The sequence below is a fragment of the Oratosquilla oratoria genome, chromosome 13 (genome assembly GCF_046742065.1).
Source record: "Oratosquilla oratoria isolate Oo_2021 chromosome 13, ASM4674206v1, whole genome shotgun sequence".
NCBI classification, from domain to species: Eukaryota; Metazoa; Arthropoda; class Malacostraca; order Stomatopoda; family Squillidae; genus Oratosquilla; species Oratosquilla oratoria.
In genome coordinates, this window is record NC_134789.1 from 54,809,583 (window position 1) to 54,837,338 (window position 27,756).

General features: G+C 38.8%; 3 protein-coding genes across 5 annotated transcripts in view; 1 reads left to right on the top strand and 2 right to left on the bottom strand.

Annotated features, from left to right (window-relative positions):
* LOC143032432 (glycerol-3-phosphate acyltransferase 4-like) overlaps window positions 1-23,876 on the bottom strand; it is a 59,033-nt gene extending 35,157 nt beyond the window's left edge. Inside the window, exons 1-3 of one of the 2 annotated variants that reach the window (XM_076197209.1) lie at window positions 23,423-23,876; window positions 4,229-5,126; window positions 1,348-1,463 (exon numbers count right to left, since the gene is read on the bottom strand). In XM_076197209.1, the coding sequence (XP_076053324.1) occupies window positions 1,348-1,463; window positions 4,229-4,936 (824 nt within the window). In that variant the 5' untranslated portion in view covers window positions 4,937-5,126; window positions 23,423-23,876. Of the gene's footprint in view, window positions 1-1,347; window positions 1,464-4,228; window positions 5,127-23,194 lie in introns of both variants that reach the window. The other variant, XM_076197208.1, reaches the window with a different exon arrangement.
* LOC143032435 (uncharacterized) overlaps window positions 11,383-27,756 on the top strand; it is a 198,682-nt gene continuing 182,308 nt past the window's right edge. The window contains exon 1 of the mRNA XM_076197212.1: window positions 11,383-12,144. The gene's annotated coding sequence lies outside the window, so the exon portion shown is untranslated. The remainder of the gene's footprint in view (window positions 12,145-27,756) is intronic.
* Window positions 24,024-27,756, bottom strand: part of LOC143032434 (glycerol-3-phosphate acyltransferase 3-like) — a 32,866-nt gene continuing 29,133 nt past the window's right edge. For both annotated transcript variants that reach the window (XM_076197211.1, XM_076197210.1), the window contains one exon: window positions 24,024-25,495. In XM_076197211.1, the coding sequence (XP_076053326.1) occupies window positions 25,270-25,495 (226 nt within the window). In that variant the 3' untranslated portion in view covers window positions 24,024-25,269. The remainder of the gene's footprint in view (window positions 25,496-27,756) is intronic.

Consider the following 27,756-nt stretch of genomic DNA (forward strand, 5'->3'; position numbering starts at 1 on the left):
CCAATACCAAGGTTCTCAGGGTGTTGAAAGAAGTACCGCAGTTAGTACTAGTTAGATGCCTAATGAAGGCAACTCTGGCAGTGATCTTGTTCTTCAGCTTTATCAGATGGCTTCTACAAATAAGGCTGCACTCAAGTATGACACCAAGATGTGTGGCAGTGATGTAAAAATTGAGGAGTGTTCCTGAGCGAGGGTGCACCTTGAGCTGGTAGTTTGCAATGTGGTTTCTTAAATGTATGTGTAAAGGTATCATCTTGGTAGTGGACAGTTTCAGTCTTCAGTCCTAAAGGTACCGACAGATGATGTCCATGTCAGCAAAGAGTTGTCCTTCTACTTTTTGATATCTGTTACAGATGCAGTGAGGGCAATATTGTCAGTATACACATATCATGTGGCTGAGGTGGAAGGAAAGTCAGAGGTGTGGATGTTGTAGAAAGCTGGTGCAAGCACTGACCTCTAGGGTGACCCCATTTTCAGTCTGAATGGTCAGCTATTTACCTAGTTGTATTTTACAGGAAGGGGAGCTACGCTCATGGTGTCCTGCCTTTGTATCTTGCAGTGTCTAGTTTGCTTTTAAATTCATGAATGGTTTTTGCACACACTATTTTTTCATCCAGTTTGTTCCAAGTGTCCACCACTTTATGTGGAAAACTGTTCTTCTTCAGATCTCTTCTATAAGCATTGGTTGTGAAGAGCACAAACATTCTGGTGTACATGAGTTCCATGATGAAATCTTGAACAGACTGAAGAGATGAAATCACATAGGTAATAAGTGAGATATTGATGGGAGGTAGAAAGGAGAAAATGCAGTGGTTAAGAGTGATCAGCATTCTTCTTTATGTAGAGAATGATCTTCAACCACTAAAAAATGTTGTGTGACTTTGATTCACAGGGTTATCACTAAAATATTGACTGCACAGAACCCATGCACTCAATACTCCACACAGGGCTCCATATGGAAGTGTAGGTATTGATGGTTTTTGAACATGGGCAACATGAAGATGATTCTAATACCTGTCACTGGTCCCATGGAGAGAAAGGAAAAGAAAGAAAAAGTGAGAGAGGGAGAAAGAGAAAGAGGGAGAAAGAGAAAAAGGGAGAGAGAAAGAGTAAGAGAAAGAGATTGATTTATGAAATTTTTGGCTCGAAGGCCAAGCGGAAAGAGAAGGAGAGAGAAAGAGAGAAACATTGGGAAAGAAAGAGGGAGAGAGTGAAAAAGGGAGAGAGAGAAAAAGGGGGAGAAAGAAAGAGTGAGAGTGAGAAAGGGAAAATGAAAAGAAAGAAAAAGAGAGAAAGAACAAGAGAAAGAACAAGAGAGAATGAGAGAGAGGGAGAGATAAGGCATACCTTTTTATGACAACTGCTCTGTCTTTGGCATCCGACCTCTCAAACCAAATGTGGGAAGAAGCACGACTGAGTGTTCTCATAAAGAAACCCAAAATGCCATGGTGCTTCTGTCCGACCTGTAATATAAGAAGATAAGTGAGCAGGATGCAGGGATGACCCGTCATCCAGGAGGTGCCAAGATAAGAGGGAGGGAGGAGGGTGGAGGGGAGTGGAATATATAGGAAATGGAATGGGTGGGAGTGGTTTCTATGCATTTTTCTTTTTGGCTACCCACTGTGTAGGGGGAAAAAACTTTTGGTATATGTATGTATGTAAGTGAGCAAAGATATCAACCAATTTATTGCCCTAAATCTCTCTTGTAGAAGACCCATAACTCCCACATAACCAGCAATGGCCAACAGATTAGTCCACAGGTCAATCAACCTCTTCTGATCCTACTCTGCCAACCTCCGCTCACACTACCTTGTCAACCTCTGCTGACCTTTCAAATGACTCTTCCAATCAATTTCTACTAACCCTTCTCCTGATAAGTACAAAGAGTATGGTCCATATTTCCCAGCCTTGTAGGGGACATAGATGCATTGTCCTCCTGCCTTGGGGAGGACAATAGGCGATCTCAACTGGATAGTACAGTACATCTAGGGCACAGTACCATTACATTTTCATGGTTAGTATGCCTAGTATATAAGTTCAAGGGCTCTTGTGTAGAACTGTGCCCATGACTCTCATGCTCTACTCTATGGAAAGGATCTTGGTCTCTTAATTATTGATGTTCTACCGAGGTTGGCTTTGAGCAGTCACTTATCAATTCTAGTGCTTTATTTTATGGGAAGTCCATGTTTTACTTAATTATTGGGTACTTTGCTGAAGATGCACAGTCAAGTCCAGCTCCCATGAGTTGCTTGTACACATATACATATACCAATAGGCCCTCTTCCCCTTACAAAGGGAGATGGCATGCTCTGCCTTTGTAATCCTTATTCCTGTCCCTTGCCCAATGCTCAATCAGCAGCAATGCAGCAAATCACACCACCTCCACTGCAGGGTCCAACATCCGAAGCTGGTTTACCCACCTTGGTTAATTACAATACAACTCTCCCCATCATCCACTTCAGGCTTTACAGAGCAAACAAGAAGAAAATCCTTTTTAACTGCATCAATTTATTATTTATTCACAACAATTTTCTGCTCACACCTTGCTTCCCTGCTTAATAGACATTCTCCTTTTACCTAAGTCCCCTTTCACTTGATCCACCTATCTCATTCTTAAAGGTCAGATATCAACAGATATACCATTCACTAAAAATCATTGAAAAAGTACTTTTTAAAAGCATACAAATAAAGTTTTTACCTATTACAGAAGAATTTATTCAGAAAATTCACTTTTAATTGCGCCTCGCATACCACTTTTCCGAAGTCTAGATATTCAGAATAACAATATTGTTTGTTTGGCAACTGTGACGTCACGAACGCGGAATTCCCCGAACCTTTTCCGAAGCGCACGGGCGGAATGTTTCGAATAGCAGACGACGCAATGAAATGAAGACAAAACTGTTTTTTGCCAAATTTGATAAGATGTAGATGGTGGAATTATATAGAATACTGTCAGTATGTTTTTTTATGTACATTAAACTGTAAATACAAAAAATTATGGAAGTCTTGATATCTGACCTTTAAAGGTCAGATATCAAGACTTCCATAACTTTTTGTATTTACAGTTTAATGTACATAAAAAACATACTGACAGTATTCTATATAATTAAACCATCTACATCTTATCAAATTTGGCAAAAAACAGTTTTGTCTTCATTTCATTGCGTCGTCTGCTATTCGAAACATTCCGCCCGTGCGCTTCGTGAAAGGTTCGGGGAATTCCGCGTTCGTGACGTCACAGTTGCCAAACAAACAATATTGTTATTCTGATTATCTAGACTTCGGAAAAGTGGTATGCGAGGCGCAATTAAAAGTGAATTTTCTGAATAAATTCTTCTGTAATAGGTAAAAACTTTATTTGTATGCTTTTAAAAAGTACTTTTTCGAGCAATACGATGATTTTTAGCGAATGGTATATCTATTGATATCTGACCTTTAAGTCTTCCACTCATGTTCATTCTACCCACCACTGCCTTCCACACTCTTTTTGCTAGTTTTTCTTTACTCATTCTTTCTGTATGCTCAAACCATCCCAGCATTCTTTGATCAATATTTTCTGCCAACTCTCTTTCCACCCCTGCTCTCTGAATCACCTCCTCACTTCTCACTCTATCCATCCTTGTAACAAAATGCCATTGACACGGCAAGTTTCTGGCATACAGAGTACATCAGTGTCTTGTGTTTGAAAAACTTGTTGGTGTATCTTTGTATCCTCATGAGGGAACAGTGTCTTTGGGCACTGTATGTGTAATGTAGATAACACTTCTGAGACTGGGGTGGATTTGGTGTTGAATTCCTCTAAGAGAGGCATAAAAGTTTCCTCAGGTGGTGAAAAACCAACAGTATTTCATAGGTGTTTACCCCTGAATTTTGCTGATTTGGACATGTGGGAGGAGGTAGTACATCTGTTATTTTTGGAATGCATGTTCACAGCTGTCAGTAAAATAAAACAGAGTCCTGGGGAGGAATTTGGGTGGTTGAACACTGGGAACTCTTGTATGCAAGTGGAGCAATTTGTGCTAGCATCTGGTGTATCCTCGTGTGATAAAGCAGAGCCATGTAAAGACCGCGTGCTGCATCAATTTTTGGCTAAGATATGACTTTCCTTTCCAAAAAAGTATCAAATTTATCCTGAAAACCCTGTATATAACTTGCTTTGCCAATATCATGCAACACACAATAGAATTGATCAATCATTTACAACAAACAACTATGAACTTTTACTTACCATATCATAACAGCGGTGGGTTGCAAGAATCATGGAGTCAATTGGTGATGTGTGGTTGGCTACAGCTATTCCATGAGTGGGTATATTCTCCTCATTATGGAATGTTGCAACAAGAGAAAGACAACCAGCAACAAAATCAAAGCAAAACACACTAAATACTGCATTCAATTTCCTTTTGGTTTCTCCTTCAGGAAACAGACCCACTAGTGACATACTAATAAAGAAAAGGAGGAGACCTATGCTTAGGACAATGAAACGAATTGGCAGGAGTAGAAGATAACGAACCAGGAACCCTAAGATCCAATACATTGAAAGTCGGAAACTAACAAACTCATATTGTTTGTTTGTTCTTGACAAGAGGTTCCAATAGGGCAACTCTTCGGAGACAAAGTGTTTGGTGACAGAATCATCAATCACTGCCTCCATTCCTTCTTTGATGCATCCAAGAATCTTGTTGAGAGAAAAACCATCTTCCTCTTCAATAATAGCTTTAGATTCATCAAATATTGGAGTTGGCTGCTCCTCACATGGAGTTTCTGGGGTAGGGTTATTCTTTTTTTCTAATTTGCGTTGTCCAAACAAAAAGAGCTTCAGAAGAAAATCGATGTACAATCTTCTCAAACCTAAGTGGCTACCAAATGCTGCAGACTGCAACAGCAGTAGAAAGACTGCTGTATAAACCCAACCAAGAATACTCGCGAAGACCATTGTTATTTCAAAAGAGCAAACTGTATGAAAAATAAGGAAACAAACCCATGCAAATTGAGAGAGCTCAGCCCAGTACTGACATGTGCCACAAGGTCATGGAAAACAAACTATATAGGATATATTTTGGGATGAATCATTATGCTGATATCTAAGTTTTCATCTGACTTGTATACAAGCTTGATTCAGCAATCTGAAAAAAAAGAGAGAAAAAAGGAAAATTATTATAATTACAAGACTATGTTAAAAAAATCATTACTGCATTCTTTTGCACTACTACAAAATTTGAATATATGCTTACTGTTGCAAACATCATTCCAGAGGCCCAAATAAGGTTATCTAAATTAACATTTCTTCTCAAAGAAAATACAAACCTAACCCTTCATGCATATAGTAACACATTTAATGCCTAATCAATGGTAACAAAAACATGTTAATTCATTAATTATATGGACTGAAATGAGCTGGGAGTGTTTAGATAACCAAATAATCTTGATATGAACAATCTTATTTAGATAAATTTGTTATGTACAAAGGCTACATAGTCTCAACACTGAGTTATGTCAACTACATTTGTTGACAGATAATAGATGTATCACAAGGGACAGAGAACTTTTTAAATATATTTGTGTATGATGCACTGGTAGCTATCAATTATTACCCCTATATTCTTTTCTGTGCTTATTTCTGTCATCTTTTCATTTGTGTTATATCCACCATTTCTTACACTACAATTTCCAATGTGCATGAATTTACACTTTTTTTGGATGATATTACCTCTGTCACCTCCATTACCACTTTAGTACCGTATTTTTCGGACCATAAGGCGTGGGCAAAATCCTTAAAATCGGCCAAACTTGGGTGGTGCGCCTTATCGTGAGGGGCGCCTTATGTGTGGCTTAAGTGCAAAATAAATAAATAAATAAATAAATAAATGCCTCGGACAGTGACGTACTATTTTGACACCTGGGTGAAAACGTCGTTTTGGACCGAGGACGTTTGGTAGCCCGTACCCGGGGACGTTTTCACTGGATACCTTCATAGCTAGCCTGCTGACGGCGACAGTGCATAGGCCTAGCAAATGTTACAACCAAGTTATAACCAAGATGCATGTATCTTGACAAGAGAATTGCGAAAACTTCGACAGTTTTTTAGTCCATACCACCGCATTCATTCACGCTATCATGGCTATGACATGATAGCGTCCACAACACAGACAGCCATTTTGCATTGGTCTAGTCTCGCTCCACTCCGACTGTAGTCACTTGGGTATTTTTTTTAGTTTCGACCATGGGCGCAATATAGCAATAGAAAATTAATTATTAATTTTGTAAATTAAAATGTATCAATGTAATATGCAATTTTGTGGGTGGAAATGAAAATAAAAAATACCTTGCTACAAGCAAATATGCTAATGAACGAAGTCGGTACCATAAGATCGGGACGCCGTCTTGTCTGTCAATTGACGGCCTCGGTACTAACCAGGTACATTTTCTTGAAGGAATGTTATGGAGCGGAGATACATGCATTCCTTCAAGCTGCAAGAACTTTGTATACCCCGCAATCTGAGAGAGTGGTTGAAAAGCCCGCCAACGTCTCTCACGACGACGACAATGAGGACGAGCCGGATGACATTTAATTTGCAGGTAATGATTTATTAAACACAGTTTAGGTTAGGTTAGTTTAGGTTAGACGAATTTATCACCCTTTCATTTCTTCGACATCGGCATCTATCATAACAAGCATGGCGTACCATTCGTCCGACACGACTTCGTTACTTACGAAATCTGTTTTAGCACCTTTTGTTTTTTTATTTCCGCTCACAAAATTGTATATTACGTTGATACATTATAATTGACAAAATTAATAATTAATTTTCTATTGCTATATTGTGACCATGGTCGAAACTAAGAATTTACCGTCATTTGTAATAAATCTTGTGTTTTTAAGTGAATAGAAAATTCCGGGAATAAAACTGCTAATGTTGGTTTTATTCCCCACAATTCCCGTAACATGTTTATGTTGTTTTTTAGGGGTATTGGCAGGGCAGACCGTCCATGGAGGTGGTCTGATTTCACTGACCAAAATAAAAAAAATATATCATTTATTTTTGTAATTTTGCTAAATCCCAACCGATTTTTCTCATTCAACAACGAAAATGTTCAGTTCTGAATGCACTCACATATGCATGATTATCCGATGATGAGACCAGGTGTGCCTTATAGTCAGGCGCGCCTTATGTAAGGACGGGGAATAGCAAATTACGGGTGCGCCTTATGGTCCGAAAAATACGGTAAATACGGTTTACTTCTTTTTACTGTTCCCTTCTTTGGTTTTGTATTTCTTCTCTCATTTTCAACTTTCTTTACATCACTGTCTTACTTAAGAATGTTATTTACTATATCTTTCTGTATGAAGTAACGTTTCTTTATGAGGTGAATTAAATAAAGGTAAAAATTTTCTTCTTTTCTTCCTGAATAATATTACACTTGGCTTGTCAATTTACACCAAAGGACTCCCAACTGGGATCCTCAATTTATGTCCTAAGCCACCTTTGCACCGACGTCACGACTTTCCAGTCCAATGATCTTTACTGTTACATCTAAGTGCCTCCCCTAAGGGTGTCACTTTACTCCCGTGAACCAATAATTTTTTCTCCTCCTCTGCCCTTTCTCCAATCAGACTGTTACAACGTCTTAAGAAATACTGCTTACTCAAATAATCATGATATTGATGCATGAATGGCTTAGTTTACATATTATTACATCAGCATTCAAATCTGGTCCCTAGCAGTTGTTTATAAACTTTAGACAAGGAGCGAGATTATGCAACTCCTTCGTGGCTATTATTTACCAAACATCGAACTCATAAAATGAAATTCTCACCACCTACCCCTCTATCTACCTTTATCTACCAGCCTCTTACAGATGAAACAGCAATCACAGGCCCCTGAGGGACACAATTTTTCATGTCATGCCATTCCGATTTTTGGTTATTTACTACTACACATTGTTTTCTAGACTCCACAAAAGCTCCTATCCACTTCAAACACTTCTCTCTGATGTTGTAGCTTATTTTTTCTAGAAGTCTCCTATGTGGCACCTTATCAAAGGCTTTCATAAAGTCACAGTAGATTATGTCCACTGCAGCATTCTCATCTAATATCTGAGTCCATCTGTCCAACACATTTATTAGTTGAAGAATTGTAGATTGGCCTGGTAAGAATCCAAATTGCTTGTTACTAAATAGTTGGTTTGATTTCATGTGATTCATAACTTTCTCTCTGACTAGTGATTCCATCAGTTTACACACTATACTTGTAAGGCTTATTGATCTGTAGTTTGCCAGGTCACAACTGCTTCCTTGTTTAAATATGGCAGTTATACTTGCAATTCTCCAGTCCATCATTAGTCATCCAGTACTATATGACTTTTCAAATAATATTTTGAGGGGTTCTGCCAGTTGCTCTCCTCCTTCCTTCATTATCCTAGGATGTATTCTGTCTGGTTCAGGTGATTTATTCTTTTTCATGGCTTTAATGGCTTTTTTAATGTTCTCCAAGAACAAGAGAAGTTGAATATAAATCCATGTACCAGTAAACTGTTTTGTTTTGATAATTCATAGTATTTGAATGAAACATTCTTTACTTTTCTTAAAATATTAGATTAAATTTAAAAAATCTGAAAATGTTTTTAATATAAAGTCTACTGTTCATACATTAATGGTTTTTATATACATACAGTATAAATATCTATTTCAGCACAACTTCTGTTTGATAACAAGACTATATTCCAGGGCAAGAATGAAGGTAGAGTTAAGACAGGTCGTAGCTCCAATAAAAGTTCAGTATCCACTGACAGTTTGGGAGTAAGTCCACTAGATCAATGGTTCCCAAACTGTGGGTAAATTACCCCCTGGGGGGGAGGTAACAAATTTTCATGGGTAATGGAGGGGTGACAAAACAATTAAAAATAAAATAAAATAAAATCAAGAAAACATTGTGGTACCCGGCATTAGGATTAAGGTTAACTTAGTACGTATGAAAAAAAAAAAAAAAAAAAAAAAAAAAAAAAAAAAAAAAAAATTGGTAACCACTGCACTCGATGATGGTGCATCTGAAACTTTAAACACTGCTGACAAAGTCCTCGAAAAAGCTAAAGAGGCACTACATGGTGCATATGAAAATTTGAATACTGCTGACACTGTCATGAAAGAAGCTGCACAGCCTATGTTGGATTGTCCTCCGAGTGTGCCTTTTAGTCCAATCCAGAAGTAGCTTTCCGTTTCAGAATGTGAACAATTGTATAAAGAAATGAACAACCTACAGAAAGAGAAATGAGACAATAGCCAAAATCAAAGCCTTAGAACAACTACTTAATGTTATATCTTTTTCATCAAGTGCTTTGGAAGGTAATAAGAAATGCCATTTATCGACTGATTTAAAATGGACAACATTCATGCATCTAATTACATTTCTCAGTACATTTTTTGGTCCCAAAGGTCTTACTAAAGTTTTCCTCTTCAAGAACACTTGTTTCTCACATTGGTTAAACTACAATATACCATTTGAATTTCCATTGGAAAGTGGATTGAATTAATGTATACCAGGATTGGTTTTATGGTTAAGTGGCCTGACAGGAAACATATTTCAGACCATTCCCCCAGTATTTCATACAAAATTCCCTCAACCTGCATTGTTGATTTTTTTTTTTTTTTTTTTTTTTTTAGACGCACCCAAGGCTTTGCTTCCATGGGCACAGTGCTACAGTAATTACAAGAAACACACAACCATCAAGGTGTTTGTTTGAGTGTAATCCATTGGGAATGGCTACATATCTCTCAAGCTTGAGGAGGATGGACTTCTGATGTTCAATTATGAGATTCAGGTTTTGGCAGATTGTGGTTTTACACTTGCTGAAGTGTTTGCAACAAAGTGTAGTTGTGAATTATTGACACCAGCTTTCACAAAAGGCAAGAAGCAGTAGTACACCTGAAGTTTGAATTTCTTCCAAAATTTCATGTTAGAATCCATGTGGAAAGAGTTATTGGTTCACCATATTGCAAGGCAGCCCATAAGATTGGTCCAAAACTTGAAAGATGAAAGTCTTAATAGCCAATTGGCAAGTTGTGATAAACTTATCAGGGTTTCTGCAGCCTTAACAAATATGGGAGATGGCATTGTTTATCAACATTAAAATTACTTCCCAAATTATGCACACCCTAGGGAACCTTGGACCCGTGATGACTTATTTATAAAGGTAAAAAGCTGAATATATTTGTCTTTGTATTTTATGTGAGGTGCAATTGTTTTCCACTCATTGTATATACATATAACAAGGGTTCTTTCCTCCCTTACCACATGTAACATGTAAAAAAAAAAAAAAAAAAAAAAAAAAAAAAAAAAAAAAAAAAAAAAAAAAAAAAAAAAAAAAAAAAAAAAAAAAAAAAAAAAAAAAATCCTTAAAGGGAGAGCAACTCCCCATAAGCTTTGCTTCTCGCTCTCCCTTTTCAACAACTAATTTTGTATACATGTATGTCTAAATTGTATTTTATTTTGTTGAATAAACTAACTAAATTAAAGTTAAAAGGCACTTCTGTCCACATCCCTCCCTCCCTCCCTCTCATCTTAGCTCCACTCATCACAAAAGAAAAAATTGTGAACTGGAATACTTTTAAACTAACCAAAATAAAATGTATGATGTATAACATGCTTGAAAAGAAAATTTGTGATAAATTTAGAAGAAAAACAATGTCTTGTTTGATCATAATTACTATGAAACAAGACTGGTTACTACTTTGTAATGTTTGTCAGTGATTATAATCATTGACAAACACTGAATTAATCTAAGAGATACATAATTTATATTCCAGTCAATGTGAATAAGCTTTACATACTTTTTTCTATAGAAGAAAAAAAAAATAGAAACCCGTCCAGTCCTCCCCAACCCACGTGATATTGTCGTCAAGCTGCCTGCGAGAATGAAAAATGTTTATATATAATCCTGTCCTTGGAATTCACGGGTAATGAACGATTTATCGATTAAGAAATTATCAAAATTCAGGAACTTTGTGTTCATTACCTCCACTACATTTTCCACATTTCTAAACAAAGTTACAATGGACCGTTGACTCCCCCCCCCCCCACCACACACACCTGTGAACAGGGGCATGGACCGCGCCCTCAACATGGGCTGGGTACCCCTATTGAACTGGACCAGTATGGACCGCAATTCCCTCTGGACCCTTTCGTGAAAAAGGTTGCTATGGGTCGCGACCCTCCTCTAACCTCTGACTCCCATCAAGGTCCATATAGTTATATGGACCTTGACTCCCATGGGCCTCCCTTGAACGGATTACTACGGACCATGAGCCCTTTTGATCGAGGTCAGTCTAGATAAAGACCCCTCCCTGGACAACCCCCACCACACACACAACCACCACCTCAAACGTTATCCAGTGCGGAACCTTTCATGGTCTAACATATTTTCAACCAAGATAAAAGGCGTAAAGGGCTTCACCGTTGAGATTATTTACTTTTCAACCGAGAAAATTATTTAGTGTATGCTAAAATAAAATTTGTATGGTGTGCCACTGTCCCGAAGGGTGGGGGGGGGTAAATTTTTTTGGTCAAATTGATCACTGGTTTGTTTTTCGCTCGTTATTGCTGCCACGCGTTTTCAAACCACCAGAGGGTAATGTCGATAGTATCGCCATCCTAAATATGTCGATACAAGTCAAATTTCGGTTGTTCTGGTTTACGCAAACGCACTCAGTACCAATCATATCAAATTTATGCTGCTTGTTTTTACTTGAATATAGTGATCGTTTTAAGATAACAAACGATTGACATCCAAGATATATTGTCATATGCCAGTAGGTAATCAACTTGCCGCAAAATACTCGAATTTCGAATAGTGTACTGATTACCAGCAAGTGAGAGTAACGATAGAAAACTCCCTTCGCCTAAATGGATTTGATAAACAACTTTCTAACACTGCTGAAAATTAATATGAACTATTGTGTGTGTGTATACACGAGAAATTATTTTATCAGTGTGATGTGCTCAACGTGTTTCGTAATTGTGGTTATCGTGTTGGGAAGTGGGGACTACACTATACTTATAGGAAGTACATTTCGTCGCCGACAATTTACCAGGATAAAGTGTATTTACAAATACAGTACTGCATAAACGCAGCAGCTCACCGTTTAAGGTAAGTGAGGAGAACAACCACTGAACTTCACACTAGGTACAATGACACTACTCTGATTTTATTGAGGGTATCGAAACTGATTAGGTGATCAGCACTCCAAGGGGTGTGTGGATGGGGAAGGAGGGGAAGTCGGTGACTTGAGTATCATTAGTCAGGTCCGCCGTCCCGCTGAATAATGCTTCCCTAAACATAAGTAGTGGGAGAATAAGAATATACCTTCTTGTGGCATATATCTACCTCGAGTCAATTGATACCCCTGTATTTATTGTTTCTTGCCTTAAATGCCGCAATCGTAGAAGCCGTCCCGATACGCTCAGTCAAGACATACCAGGGGTCTTGATTTTATGATAAACCAGTTTCCCTTAGTTCTACAATGGCTGGCTTTGTTAGTTTCTGGCAGTTATTGCTGAGGCTGAAGAACACTTTAGGGCGCATCGTCATGTAGGTTTCACCAATTATAATCGTGCTAAGAACTAAATAAACCACATTTCTGTACAATAAGTGGTCCATGCATGATCAACACTGCGTAAATGGCATCGCATTCCTTCTGTCAGTGTATGAGGGCTACTGGGCCAATACAAGTTTGGAAATGTATCGTGACGTTTGCGTAGACGGCTTGTGATAAGATGCAACCTCTAACCTTGTACTGGCAACGTTTAGTCGAGTGAGCGAGATTACAATGAAGTTGTGCAGTTAACTTCGTAAATACATAAGAACTTAATAAAAGTGTAATCATGTTGATCGTGCATGTTGCCAACTACTAGTGGTGGGCAGCTACCGGTAAAGTTACCGGTTTTATCGGTAACAGCCTTGACGGTAGCTTACCGGCAATAATTCTGCTACCGTTAAGGTTCCGTTAACCGATAAGCTATACCAAACACTCGTGGAGCGGTAAGCACGTCTCGGCTTGGTGGTACTGAGTGACGGTAGTTACGGGTTTTATCGGTAACAACCTTGACGGTAGCTTACCAGCAAAAAATCTGCTACCGTTTAGGCTCCGTTAAGTCGTTAACCGATAAACTACCCCATAATACTCAGAGAGCGGTAAGCACGTTTCGGCTTGGTGGTACTGAGTGACAGTACTGACGGCCCTACGTAGGATGAAAACTAACAGGAACGTATTCAACGTGCTAGATCGTCCTGCTCCCTTCTGGGCCCACAGATGCACAGTACGAAATGTACGTATTCGAATATGAAAATTAACAGACGTGCTAGATCGTTTTGTTCGCATCTCGGCCCGCAGAGGTTCAGTGCAAAATGTACGTATTCGATTAGTCAGCCTATGTGATCTAGAAATGAAGAGGTGGTCAAACTACTCGAAAACTTTTCAGTCTGCCTGGTTAAAGGATCCCCTGTTTAAAAAATGGTTAGCGGAAGTGAAAGAGGATGGAAATAAGGCACGTTGTAAAGTTTGTAGAACGGACATGAAAGCTCACAGAACGGGGAGATTGGAGAGACACAGTTTCCACACTTACCAGATCTTCATATTTAACTTTATATTTAATGTTTATTAATATATGCATATTTACATAAATGTACGCAGTTGCTCATGAAAGACACCATCTGCATGTTACAATCTATTTGTACTGTACTTGTATTGGAGTTAATCACAAACAAGTTCACAAATACACTTACCAGACTCGCACGAGTGATGACTGACAAGGATATATATATATATATAAGCTATGGGTTGGGGCAGGGAATAAAGTATACCACAACAGACTCACGGAAAACAGACAAGAATAAGCGGGCAGAGACGATCAAAGATTCTGGTGGATTAACACTGTGCCCATTGAAGTGGCCTCTACGACGCAAGGTAACGTGTTATTAAAAAATCATATTTTATTAGTGATACGCATGTAATTATTATTCGCGTAGTCTTAATAGTAACTAATATTTGCGAGCCTTACCCTAGATTGGTGGAGGTGGCGCGCGCTGGCGATTCCGGTGGGCATGTATCCAAATGGATACACAGAATAAAAAAATAAAATAAAATATATGCGTGTGTTTTTTGTCCATTTAAAGGTACTATAATATAAATATAGGGATCGTAGAGTCCTGCTAATACAAAATTAACGTAATTCCAATATAAAAAATGACAACTATGAACAATTGAAAAAAACTTTGACAGAAATTCAAAGGGTTGAGATTGTGTTCCCGAGCCTAATATAAGAGGAACTTGGTAAAAAAAAAACATTATGAAAATGACCTACATATGTCAATTCATCTCGCACAAAACATTTAAAACCTCAATTGTACAAAAAAACTTTGTCCTGACTAAATGAAAAATGGGTGATTTTGGAAATGAATTTTTATGTGTAATGTGTAAAAATGATGCATGTAATTATTTCTCTTTTATGAAATTGTGTTTCTATGTGAAAAATATATTCTTTGTATGAAATTGCACTTACATAGAGACGGAAGTGGAGTGTGAGAGGGGGAGGGGGGGATTGGTGCGTAGGCCTATGCACTGAGGGAGAGGAGGTAATGCTGTGACCTTACACGCACCCCCTCCCTACTCCCCGCCCACGAGAGTTGGAGTAACGACTCGGAGCGCAGGATTTTTATAGTGACGACGTTACAAAACTTGTGACTACACACCATAGTAGGATGAAATTTGTTTAGATTTAAGTCGTAAAGGCGACTCGAACTTGGGACGTCACTACTACCTCACGAGTCTTTTACCGGTAAATTACCGGTAATTCCGGTAACGGCATTGTTGATTACCGGTAATTCCGGTATTGAAATTAGCGGTATTTGCCCAGCACTACCAACTACACTTATAGGTACATCGTGGGAGCACCAATTATACTGGAGATGGTAACGTACAATTTCAATTACGTTTTACTAATCCCATCGTGCCGCTTACAATTTGCTAATCATTCAAAGCAAAAAATTCGGGTATATGTTAGCGAAAAGATATTACGTGATAAAAAAAAGTGGTGTACTTCAACGAAAACGATAAAATGAAATAAAAGAAAAAATCGTACTGGCAGCGCGTGGGAATATAGTAAAATTTCACATGTAAGCAAACTTGATTTCAGTGCATACGATTCGAACAGCCACTGCTATTGTAAGTTTTATGACGATTACAATTTTTTTTTTTTTTAAAGAATGCACGTGTGAGTAAATCAACAGGCGAAAGAGAAGGCCCAAACAATTCGATGGTTTAATTTAATTAGGCTCACTATTTTAGTTTTGAAATTAATATAAGTAAATAAATTTAGAATATGCATGGAAGAGTTTCCCTTGCGGATGAATTACTTGGGTCAGCTCACCGGCCCCGGAGGAAAGAATAAATTAATGTAAGCATTCACATAACTATGACCCTATTTATCTGCAATATAACCCCTAATTTCTGTCTCATTACATAATTATTCTTTCAACTATCAATATAAATAATATTAAATTTGTTTGAATCTAACACCACCAAACTACAAAACCATGCAGGCTAACACATGCGGCGCATTGCACAACCACATCATCCAACCCATGATCACAAGCTCATTTGCGACTTTTTCACTAGTTTCTTTATTTCTATATTTATTTCTTTATAATTACAGTGCTCGACAAAAGTTCGCGGCGCCTCAGCGAATCTAAACAAAAATGCACAAAAATGTAATTTATCATTATATTTATTGGATTTTTACTCACCTAATACTTGGTTGGGAGTCCTTTGCGCTTTAACACAGCCTCAAGACGACGTGGAAGTGAAGCAGCTAGGTTGTGGAGGGTTGTAGGCTCCAAATTATCCCAGATTTCCTGAATGGCTGCCTTGAGCTTGAGTATAGAGCTGACGTCTTTGCCTTGTAACCTCTTCTTTATAATGCGCCACAAATTTTCAATTGGGTTCAAATCAGGGCTATTACCTGGCCAGTCCTTTATAAAGTTCACTTCACAGTCGTTGAGCCAAGTAGTGATGGATTTAGCAGTGTGGCAGGGGGCACCGTCCTGCTGAAAAACTGTGGCACCTGTTTTTTCAAATGATTCAGGTAAATTTTCACACAGAAGCTCCAAGTACACGTTTTGGTTCACTTTTAAGTTCTTGGGTAACACTACTGACCCCAAGCCCTTGCCGCTGAAACAGCCCCACACCATTAAAGTATCAGGGAATTTGACAGTACCCTTGACGTACCGAGGGTCAAGCGGGTCACTTCCATGTCGCCGGTACACCTTTGCACCACGGTTACAGGTGACACTGAAGGTGGCCTCGTCAGACCACAAAACGTCAAGCCAGTCGTCCTCAGTCCAGTGAGAGTATATCTTGGCAAATTCAATCCTTCTGGCTTTCTGCTTCTTGGTGACAAGTGGCTTAGCAACAGGCTGGTGACTCACGTACCCAAGCTCATGCACCCTTCGTGACACTGTCCTCACAGACACCTCACCAAACACCCCAGGGTTTTGTTCCTTCACTACCCTTGCTGTCTTACGAGGAGATGCCTCTAGAGTGTAAACAGTGTAAACAAACCCTCAAACTATACGCCGCTGCCAGACAACACCACTCAGTTGCCACGTGGCTGTCATTGTGAGAGTGTCTGCGGTACATTTTTTTTTTGGTAGCTTCAATCCTGTGACCTTACCATTGCCTGTGACCTTACCATGGCCGATGCAGCTTATAGAAGCAAGCAGTTAATAGCCCAGATCATTGCTCTACGTGAATCAGGCAAGAAAACGAAGGAAATAAGTGAACAGTTAAGCTGTGCAAAGTCTATAGTGAGGAAGTGGTGTGCACGTGCAAGAGATTTGCCAGATGACATTTTGCCTGCTCACAAACCACGCTCAGGACGCCCTAGAAAGACTTCTACAAGGGCAGATACCATCATAAAACGAACTCTAGAGGCATCTCCTCATAAGACAGCAAGGGTAGTGAAGGAACAGAACCCTGGGGTGTTTGGTGAGGTGTCTGTGAGGACAGTGTCACGAAGGGTGCATGAGCTTGGGTACGTGAGTCACCAGCCTGTTGCTAAGCCACTTGTCACCAAGAAGCAGAAAGCCAGGATTGAATTTGCCAAGATATACTCTCACTGGACTGAGGACGACTGGCTTGACGTTTTGTGGTCTGACGAGGCCACCTTCAGTGTCACCTGTAACCGTGGTGCAAAGGTGTACCGGCGACATGGAAGTGACCTGCTTGACCCTCGGTACGTCAAGGGTACTGTCAAATTCCCTGATACTTTAATGGTGTGGGGCTGTTTCAGCGGCAAGGGCTTGGGGTCATTAGTAGTGTTACCCAAGAACTTAAAAGTGAACCAAAACGTGTACTTGGAGCTTCTGTGTGAAAATTTACCTGAATCATTTGAAAAAACAGGTGCCACAGTTTTTCAGCAGGACGGTGCCCCCTGCCACACTGCTAAATCCATCACTACTTGGCTCAACGACTGTGAAGTGAACTTTATAAAGGACTGGCCAGGTAATAGCCCTGATTTGAACCCAATTGAAAATTTGTGGCGCATTATAAAGAAGAGGTTACAAGGCAAAGACGTCAGCTCTATACTCAAGCTCGAGGCAGCCATTCAGGAAATCTGGGATAATTTGGAGCCTACAACCCTCCACAACCTAGCTGCTTCACTTCCACGTCGTCTTGAGGCTGTGTTAAAGTGCAAAGGACTCCCAACCAAGTATTAGGTGAGTAAAAATCCAATAAATATAATGATTAATTACATTTTTGTGCATTTTTGTTTAGATTCGCTGAGGCGCCGCAAACTTTTGTCGAGCACTGTATTTTCTTAGTGGTTGGCAACCTTTAAAAAATATTAAAAGTTCCTAGCCATTTTTTATGTGCAAATTTATCAAGCATATTTGCCTGAGGTTACTAAAACATAGGAAGATTGTAGTCATATTTTTCAAACAATTATGTTTTTTTCACTAATTTCTTTATTTCTATAATTATTTCTTCTTAATTATTTTCTTAGTGGTTAGCAATCTTTAAAAAAAATCTTAAAAGTTCTTTGCCATTTTTGGTGCAAATTTATCAAGCGTGTTTGCCTGAGATTACTAAAACATAGGAAGAATTTAGACATTTTTCAAACAATTATGTATTTTTCCTGGAGAGAGCCAATGCAGTAAATACAATATCAAATTGGCAAACATTTCATTTTAAGTTTAATCCATTTACTGATAAATGGTGAATTGAATCTGAACGGCATATTAATGCTCTGTCATTTCCTAAACTTTTTTTTATGTACGATAACGTTTGTATAAATACCAGTATTTCACTTTAAAAAAGTATACATTCTATTGGTGTTCTACTAATAGGCACACACAAACCCCGTCCTAACACACAAACATGCAGCAAGACATCCTGTCTACATCAAAACATTTACCATACCTTTCCAAATCAAAGAAAGCCACTCCACCAACACAGCTCACAAATCTTACCCCACAAGTAATGGAAGACTTTTAAAAGAAAGTACCAACCAAAGGAGCAGTAAAAAATGAACATTGCCCGCCACATCCCCTCCTTTCCCTGTTCCAACATTCCAGTCGTCTCCTGTTTTACACCAAACTGGTGTATTATTTTACTTTACCACATACAAAACTTTTTTATTTGTTTTTATTTACAATATTTAATTTTTCTTATATAAGTTATTTTCAGAAGAAAACTACAACAAACAAATATTAACAACCCCAATGTTTATGATGAGAAATACAAAACAGAATCGAGGGTGAGGAAAGGATTGTCAAAAAAATTACTAGCCAAAGGGTGTAGCTCCCTTAAACACTGTTTTACTAGTTAGTGTCTAGTAATTAACAGTATTTAGAACAATATTTGCGTAGCAAAATGAGTAACATCAAATTCACGAGTAAAATTATGAAATGATGCCATCATTATTTACTTGTGATGATTTCCTATTGATTTCCCTGGGAAAAAATAGATTTAAAGAACAAACATATCTATCTGTTCTATCTAGCTACCAAAAGGCCTTTTCCTTCCATGTAAGGGGGGGGGGTAGCCAGCCAAAGCTCACACAAAAGAAGAGTGAAATACTTGCATTAAAAACATGGTGGCGAGGTGTTTACACCAAGAGGAACATAGTTGTGGCTGAAGCAGTCACCTTTGCCTTGAGCGTTGGGGAAGGTAACAGTTACTGCAGGGAACCGGAGAGAAACGTGGGACTGAAACCCACAGCTACATGAATGCAGGTCCAGCATGTTTCTGATTATGTCATCAGTGCATAGGAGAGTAAAAATTTGCCCATAAATCTAGTTATATCCAGTAGATAGCAATAGTCCTTGGGTTCTTTTAAAATTCTTGGAAGAACCTTTGGTGTTGTCTGTGTTGGTGTTGTATTACTGTAGCTCCATTTTCACTGGTTAGTACAAAGAGGAGAGAAGCAGGATCTGTCAACTCTCCTTGTGGAAAAAAAGTTGGGATAAATAGTTAAATATGACAAAGAGTGATATTGGGCCCAGTCTGAAGACTGAATGCCAGCCTTCCCTTAGACTGGTTCTCCAGATAGAGATGAGGATGTTGGATGGGCTTTGACAGTGGGTGGTGAGTTGAAATAACCACTGCTAGCAGATACACATTACTGGTTCCTACTGCTTAGTAATAATTCTATAATAATTATTGTCTTGAGCTTCATTGACTGGAAATACACAGTCCCACAGTGACTGGTAACAGTCGGCCCTCCCATAGATCTCCCAAGGAAGAAGTTTTGAACTGTTGTCTGTGTTATAATTGTGTGTAACAGTTTCTATGTTACCAGCTGGAAGTAGTAGGATAGGAGCAGTTACCTTCATCTATATGAGGAAGGTGGAAGATATACAGTAAAGCCGTTAGAGAGCTAAATTAAGCCCAGTACACAGACTAAATATCAACCACTTCGAGTTACATATCTAGATGGAGGTGTGGAGATAAACGGGTCTTGAGAATGGGCAGCATGGTGGTGATTCTTTCCACTGTCCATTATAGGTTATTGTTTTACCTTCTTGCATACAAATATATATATATTTTTTTCTATTAAATTATTTTCAATAGAAAGTTACCATAAACAAATTAATAGTTCCAATGCTTATTGGTAAAAGTATTAAAGTATTTGATACATAGGTCAGAGTGGAGGTGAATGAATGATAAGCTCAAATTTACAAGGACATCAGTGAATTTATCGAGAATATAGTACTGGCAGTCTTGGTAGGATGCACTATTAAGCAACTTGGCTTATTACCAAACAAAAGGCCTTGCCTTGTTCATTAATAATGATTAATTGGCTGCTGATTAATCACAGAGTATTGTAATTATATTGTGACAAGAATTAGCATACTATAAATTTTGTAGGTGCATTGCACTTGAACAAACTTTCTCTATCTCACACATCCTCAGCACACCCCAAAATGCCTTTCTGTCAACCCTCTGCCCCAATAGTCCAAGCACATTGGGTAAAGGTGAGAGTTTCAGGCGCAGCAACACGCCTCGTGAAGTACACTTCTCACCTTCTTCAACCCTGTCATATGCCTTCTCTAAATCCATTAAAGTTAAAAAAAAAAAAACACATTTGTCCTTCATCAAAAACTTCTTGCATACTTACTTTACTATGAAAAATTTATCAATACTTCCTTTTCCTCTCCTAAACATATTTTGTTGCTCGTCCCCAATTACTTCATCTGATGATGTTTAGATACAAGTTATATACATATATATATATATATATGCAAGAAAAAACATTGAAAAAATAAACAGTAGATGGTTAGATCTTTCTTGTCTTACATCTTCAGACAAACAGAACAGAAATTAGAAAATAGAACAGCCTTTTGTACACACTACAACAAGAGACATATGGGATGTGGGAAGCTACGACCAAGAAGGTCAACCCTCTCCTAGTGGTACTCGCCCAGGTGACCGAAGTCCCTCCTGGGGATAGGTGCCACCTGCATAGCGCCGGTGGCCAGGGATGTTTGCTGCTGTTTGGCCCTCAACTCAACGCACTTAAATCAATCACTGGAACAACATTTGGACAAAACAAAGAAACTAACACTACAATATACAAACAATGCATACGCTCAGTGATGAATTATGCGAGTCCAGCATGGGCACCTAATCTCAGTGAGACACACCTCAACACCCTTCAGACCATACAAAACAAAGCCTTAAAAACAATTGTAGGCTGCACATATACAACACCTACACTATGAAACAAAAGTCCTCAAAGTCAAAGATCACCTTGACATGAGAGGCACACAAACACTTGCTGCAGCCTCCACAAACACAGTACACCCGCTACACTACATAGCAGAACACCAATACACACAAAGAAAAAAAACACCCCAATATCTATATCACACACAAATACTCTCTTCTCTTCCTCCAAAACCACACTTTCTTTACTTCCATAGTTAAAATTGTATATTGTCCTGATATTCTTTTTTTTTTGTGTATGTACATGTGTGTCTGTATATGTGGATTGAAAAATGATGTAATAGGTCATCAGTTATTCAAGCACATTTATTTGCTTAGCCATAGTTATTGTTTTAAAGAAAGTAACAAAAAACAAGCCATTTAGTCCCAATCCTATTGTCCACATTTTAATACTTCTTTCAAGATTTCTGACATAAAAGTTAACTGGTATACACAACTGATCAACTCTTGTAAACTCCCCATGATCTGTCATTGATTCTTTCCCTCTTACTTTGATTTATGTTTCTTTCCATTCACTTTGATGATGAGAATGCATCTTCATAATTTTTTCCATTACTTCAATGGCTGAACGTTTTTCTTTACCATGAATACTCATGAGTGTCAGTGCCTCCAATCAGGCTTTGGACATCATTGTTTGATCTGTTTAAGGTTGAAAATCCTTGTTCTGCAGAGCAACTTGTGTTATGCAATGTTGTCAAATTGTGCACAATGAGATGAATATTGAGGAAATTGTCATCTGAAACACTGCACTTATGTCTTTGGGAAGAGCTAAAGGTGGGATGGGGCTGCTTGATATGAGCTACTACTCTCAGTTAACATTTCTCATATGCTTTACTAATAACACTTAACAGTCTCAACAAAGTAATGTCATAGCACAGTGGTAAAAATTATACTTATGACCAACTTTCGGAGAAGAATAGGCAAAAGTAAAAAAGATCCATATATTTCAATCGCTATCTGTGATCCTCTTCAGCTAAAGAGGATCACAGATTGTGATAGAAATATATAGATCTTTTTTACTTTCACCTATTCTTCTCTGAAAGTGGGTCATTAGTATAATTTAAGTCTACTTAATTGTTCCTCCTTTCCTCAGATACTCTATGCAATACCCAACTAACCCAGAGACCTTGGTGTAGGATGTTACTACCATTAATTTTTTTTAATACTTTTCATATACAAGGAATACAGTTACTATAGATTACTTCAGTCGAAAATCTGTGAAACTTCAAATTTATGGAGACAATATGTATCCCTAATGTTATAATTTCAACAATCTTTTTATTTTTATTTGATGTTTTGGCAAGTGCAATCCACTTGCCATCTATTGCTTAGGGTGCATCTAATACAGCTTTCACATCAAATTCATATTCTTCCACCACAACAATTACTTTTACTTGTTTGTGGCAGTCTTGATTTGTGAAGAATGTCACATAAAATCTCTACAATGAAAAAAATCCCTACATGCATAGCAGGAAAACAGTACCAATAGCATTAATTGAAGACAAATACGAAACAGTGAAATGTCAGTCTGTACATTATCCAGACATACTACTGTTATTTTCTCGAATAAAAAAAAAAGTCCTTGTAGGCACACTTGTGCAGATCTGGGTCAAATTGGCTAGCAGTAACCAGTTATCAGGTTTGTCAGCAGGTTTCATTCCTACTCCAAAATAAGATATTCTTTAGGAAATCTTGTAACAGCAATATTAAATATGAAATAAAATAATTCTGAATTCCTTTACAGGTATATGTTTGCATTTTACTACGCCTTTTCCTTCACCCTCCCTACATGCTAAATCTTACTCTTTTATTTCTTTGGTTGTCAAAGGTGACAGTATTTAAAAGTTATTCCAAGCGTAAGAACTGTGAAAAATGCATTGTCCAATTACTCTTTACACTTATAATTATACTCACATATTAATTCACGTTGCAACTTCCTCTTGTTGCAAACCACGAAGATGAGTAATTCTTTGGCGATGTTTGTGTGCGCACGAATTTATATACAATCTAACCATAATATCGTAGAGATAAACTGGCGTTAAATAAATTACATGCATTTTATGAATCATGTAGAAAATATAATTGTTAATACAAGTATTAAATATTCTTGTAAAACAACTAAATTCTAGTAGAAATACTCACGAATTTCGGACAGATCATAAGCTACAAAACACGATTTGTGTCCGTGTTAGGTTCGCGGGTGTATTTTTTTTTCTCACGTATAAACGAACCACAAAATTATGTAAGCATGTATGTTATATAATTTAGGTAATTTTTTATCCATCGCAATCAAAACCTAATTTACAAAGTGTTGCACTAGACTGTGATTTTTCACAATTATTTTTATTGCATGATGCCATATTCGTGGGTGTAGAAAGGGGTGGGTGTGTAGGTTGAATCACCGTAAACAGAATTGGTGGGGGTAAACCAATTCGGCTGTTGAACCTTGCATGAAGCTGTGTATAGCTGCACTGCAGGACTGGTTGCTACTATTCTTTAGTCTTCCAGCGAACCACTGCCACCTATCTTAATCCTTACTTGTTTACTGTACTGCGTCTATCATCCCTATTCCTCACTATCATTACAATACTAAGCTAATAAAGTCATTAGAATCCTTTACCATCATTGTTACTACGAGTTCTTATTGTATGCCACTGAATAATATAAAAATGTAAATATGTTGAGGAACATGGTATAATTCGTTAAGCAGCAGGGTGCTCGTTTCAGTAGCTAAAAACAGGCAAGAACTTTATACATTTATTCAACAATTTTCTAAACATAGTTTTTCACTTCACATCGTGACTGTGCAACTTTTATTAAAATTTCGTTCGAAAATACACTCTACACCTAGAAAATAATCTACTCGTCTCTGTACATCTCGTCTGGTGGAAATGTAATGAAGACAACTTCCTTTCGATTTTATAGTTCTAAAACCTGTTAGGAACCATCCTGCAAGATGGATAGCGATGAGGGTCGTCTCCCAACCGCCCATTTTCAAAACCCACCAACCCCTTCACCTCCTGGAGGTGCAGCCCTTAGGGGTTGGCAATCGGTCTCCAGACTGGGACCAAAAATCTTGCTCCATCAATTTTGTATCTATTTCATCTTTTCACATATTGAGAGTTGATAATTGCGACTGCTCTCTTCGTACTATACTGCCCCTGCGAGTTTCGCGAGGTTACCGCCGCAAAAACCGGTTAGGATAAGGTTTGCTCCATTTCTTATACTTAAAGTATTTCTGGGGGGAGGGGACCGGATGGCGACAAGCGATTCGCGAAAGATTCGCGAGAGTGAAATATCGTCGCGTAAGTTTGTTCTCGCGCGGCCACGTTGTACTCTTGCAAATTCGCACAAATTCGAAACCGTGAGATTCGAAATCGCGAAACTCGTGAGGGCAGTGCATTTTCAGCCGGTGATGTAGAAACAGTGCCCACATTAATGCAGCACAAACAACAGTCCCAAAATACTTCCAGGAGAGATCTATGAGAGGGCCAGAGGATCGTTGACAGCCACTGTAAGACTGCAGGGCCAGTCAGTAAAACTATAGGTAAGAAATATACACATCCATCTACAATAGGTCGTGAAGACATTAAACAAAATGTCGAAATAATTTGAGCAACTCTGACTCATATGCCCAAGCGAGTATGAAAGACATTATGTTGTTTTCACTAGAAGTCAAGTGTGGACAATGATTTGTCAAGGTGACACGGCCCGGTTCTCTGTGACCTCGGGTCGAAATCCATTAAGGAAGATTGCTACGTCTGATCCTCCCCATACGGCTATGAATCGATTGTGCATCACACGCCATCATGTACAAGGGACACTGAATCCCTAAAGTTCACTTGAAGTATGCGAACTTTAATAATCCACAACAAATACTGGAGTTCATCAGTCATCGTACAAATCATTCAGGACGCGTGGTTGCATCTGCACCTTTAATCCGTAGCTTGGTTTAACAGCACTGTAACACTTAAATTCACACATCTCATTTACAACTGTTTCTCTTTATGGCCATCGACTATGTCTTTGTTGTCGTTTTCTGTGTGGGAGGCTTCTGCGTTCTGGTCTTTGTGGGACAGATGCCGCGCGTACTCGCCCTGCTGGATCCTTTTCCAGGCCTCCTTCTTCGCTTCGAGCTTGTCACCCTGGAGTTTAATGAAGCCGTCCCAAGCCAGGTCCACGAAGCCAGCGCGGTGAGCTATCAAAGCCTTGACTCTGTAAGGACGTGATAAGAATAAATGGCTTAACATGCACATCTTTATCTATTCTAATGATTAGCATGATTAGTGGTGGCCCTTATAACCTAGAAACTGTTTGAATGACATAACACGAGGACAACCGATGTAGTGTTCCTATATACAGACGCTATTGGTGATACCCCTATCGTTACCATACTATACCACCAGCACTGACGCGCGCGCGCGCGCACTCTCTCTCACACACACACACACACACACACACGACTCGGTGGCGCGGTTGATAAAGTACTGGACTGCCAGTACGGAGGTGCGGCAGTACCTGGTTCGAATCCTGCCCAGGGCCGAAATTATTTCGGTATCGCTGCGCTTCGGGTCGTTACTCCGACTCTCGTGGGCGGGGAGTTGGGTGTGTGTGCGTGTAAGGTCATAGCATTACCCATAGATCGGTCATACGAGCTCTGAGCTCTCTTCCGGGAGGGAAATAGCTGTCGATCACGAGTCCAACACGTGATCCAAAAAGACCAAGGTGAATACACACACACACACACACACACATTGCTATGCTCAAGGTGATTAATTTATTAATGGCAGGCTAACTTCACAGGGTCCAAAGAGTTCTTAAGCCCGCATCTTATCACTGTACTGTAAAAAGGTCGGTTTAAAGGTATCGCTCAAATCTTCCCACGTCAACTAATGGGGTTGAGGATCAGCTATAAAAAAAAAAAAAAAAAAAAAAAAACGATAGTCGGATCGCACACTTCGTGTCGGTGCTGATAGTGAAGAGACATTAAATAAAATACAAACGTTACACATGCCCTCATACGTAGTTACCGCAGCAGATGCTGATTTAATTCCGAGTTAATAAACAATCAATTACACGAAAGAAATAAACAAGAGTTACAACCCAGAATCACGCTAAGTCGGAGGTAAATCCAGTCGAGTTGTAAACAGATTACAGCAGGGGTGTGCAACCTTTTTTCCCAAAGGGCCACTAGTCACTACTCTGTTGGTATGGAGGGCCACATAACCTTACTATTTCATGTTATTTACTACGATCGAAGACATATTATGTGAGATTATACTGATAAAGATAGATAAGTAGTTTGTTACTGATTTTATTTAAATTGGGATCACAAAAATAAGAATTGCCCGAAACAAATGTATTTTCCTTACTATAAATGAGCAAATGAAAGGCTACCATACCCTATTATTATAATATACAAACATAAATAATTACTTAATATTGGTTAACTGGGATCATGATCATAAGAATGATCAAACACAGACATTTTCCTGACCATTAATTAGCAAATGAAAGGCTACCCTCTCTCTGAGGGCCGCATTATAGTTTATTTATCTTTAGGAGAAAGGGAGGGAGGGAGGGCCGCAATGAAACCCTTTGAGGGCTGCAGGTTGCACAGGGCTGGATTACAGTATCACAGAGTAGTCACAAGTTTGAACATTTCTATTTTAAGCACTTGGAATGATAAGCGTATCATTGGGAGCTACAGATCAGAGACCGTATTTGCATGCACATGCACTTTTAACATAGAATAAGTATCAGCTGATCAGAGGTTATCGCAAAAAAACGAACAGTTTCCATAAAAATGCGCGTGAGGGACAGTATTTTTCTACTTCCTAAACAGTTAATTTTTTCTCGGTGCCTTATTGTCTTTACACACACACACACACACACACACACACACACACACACACACACACACACACACACACACACACACACTTTCAACGAACGGACGGCTTGAAGAACGTTCTGAAGAAAAGTGCCGATTGTGGATCCCAACGCAAAGAGAAGTACCTTTTTGTATTTGCAGGGTGGGGGAAATTGCTCGTGGGGCAGTAGGTAAGTAGGAAAAGAGGAGAAGGGGAGGGATTGCTGGGGAAATGGAAGGAAATGAGGATGTGGAGGACTTGGCCCAGGCAGACGGGCGTAAGGTCAACATGAAACGACCACCGGACCAGCTCAGTGATGACGAAATGGCAAATAAAAATGTAAAGATTAGAAGTATAGAGAGGAGCAATACAGTAGAAAGTGACGAGAATATGTTCCAGGGATTTAAAGAGGGTGGGGGGGACACAACCCCCCCCCCCGACTGATAAGACTAGAGGAGAGAGTTGATAAGGTGATCGAGGACTTGGAGCGTAAGTTAGGTAACGTAGACTCCATTTTCCAGAGAATTGAAAGGTTGGAACAACTAGAGAAGGCTAACAGAAACTTAACTGAAGAAATAGAGGACCTAAAAAGACAGTTAGGAA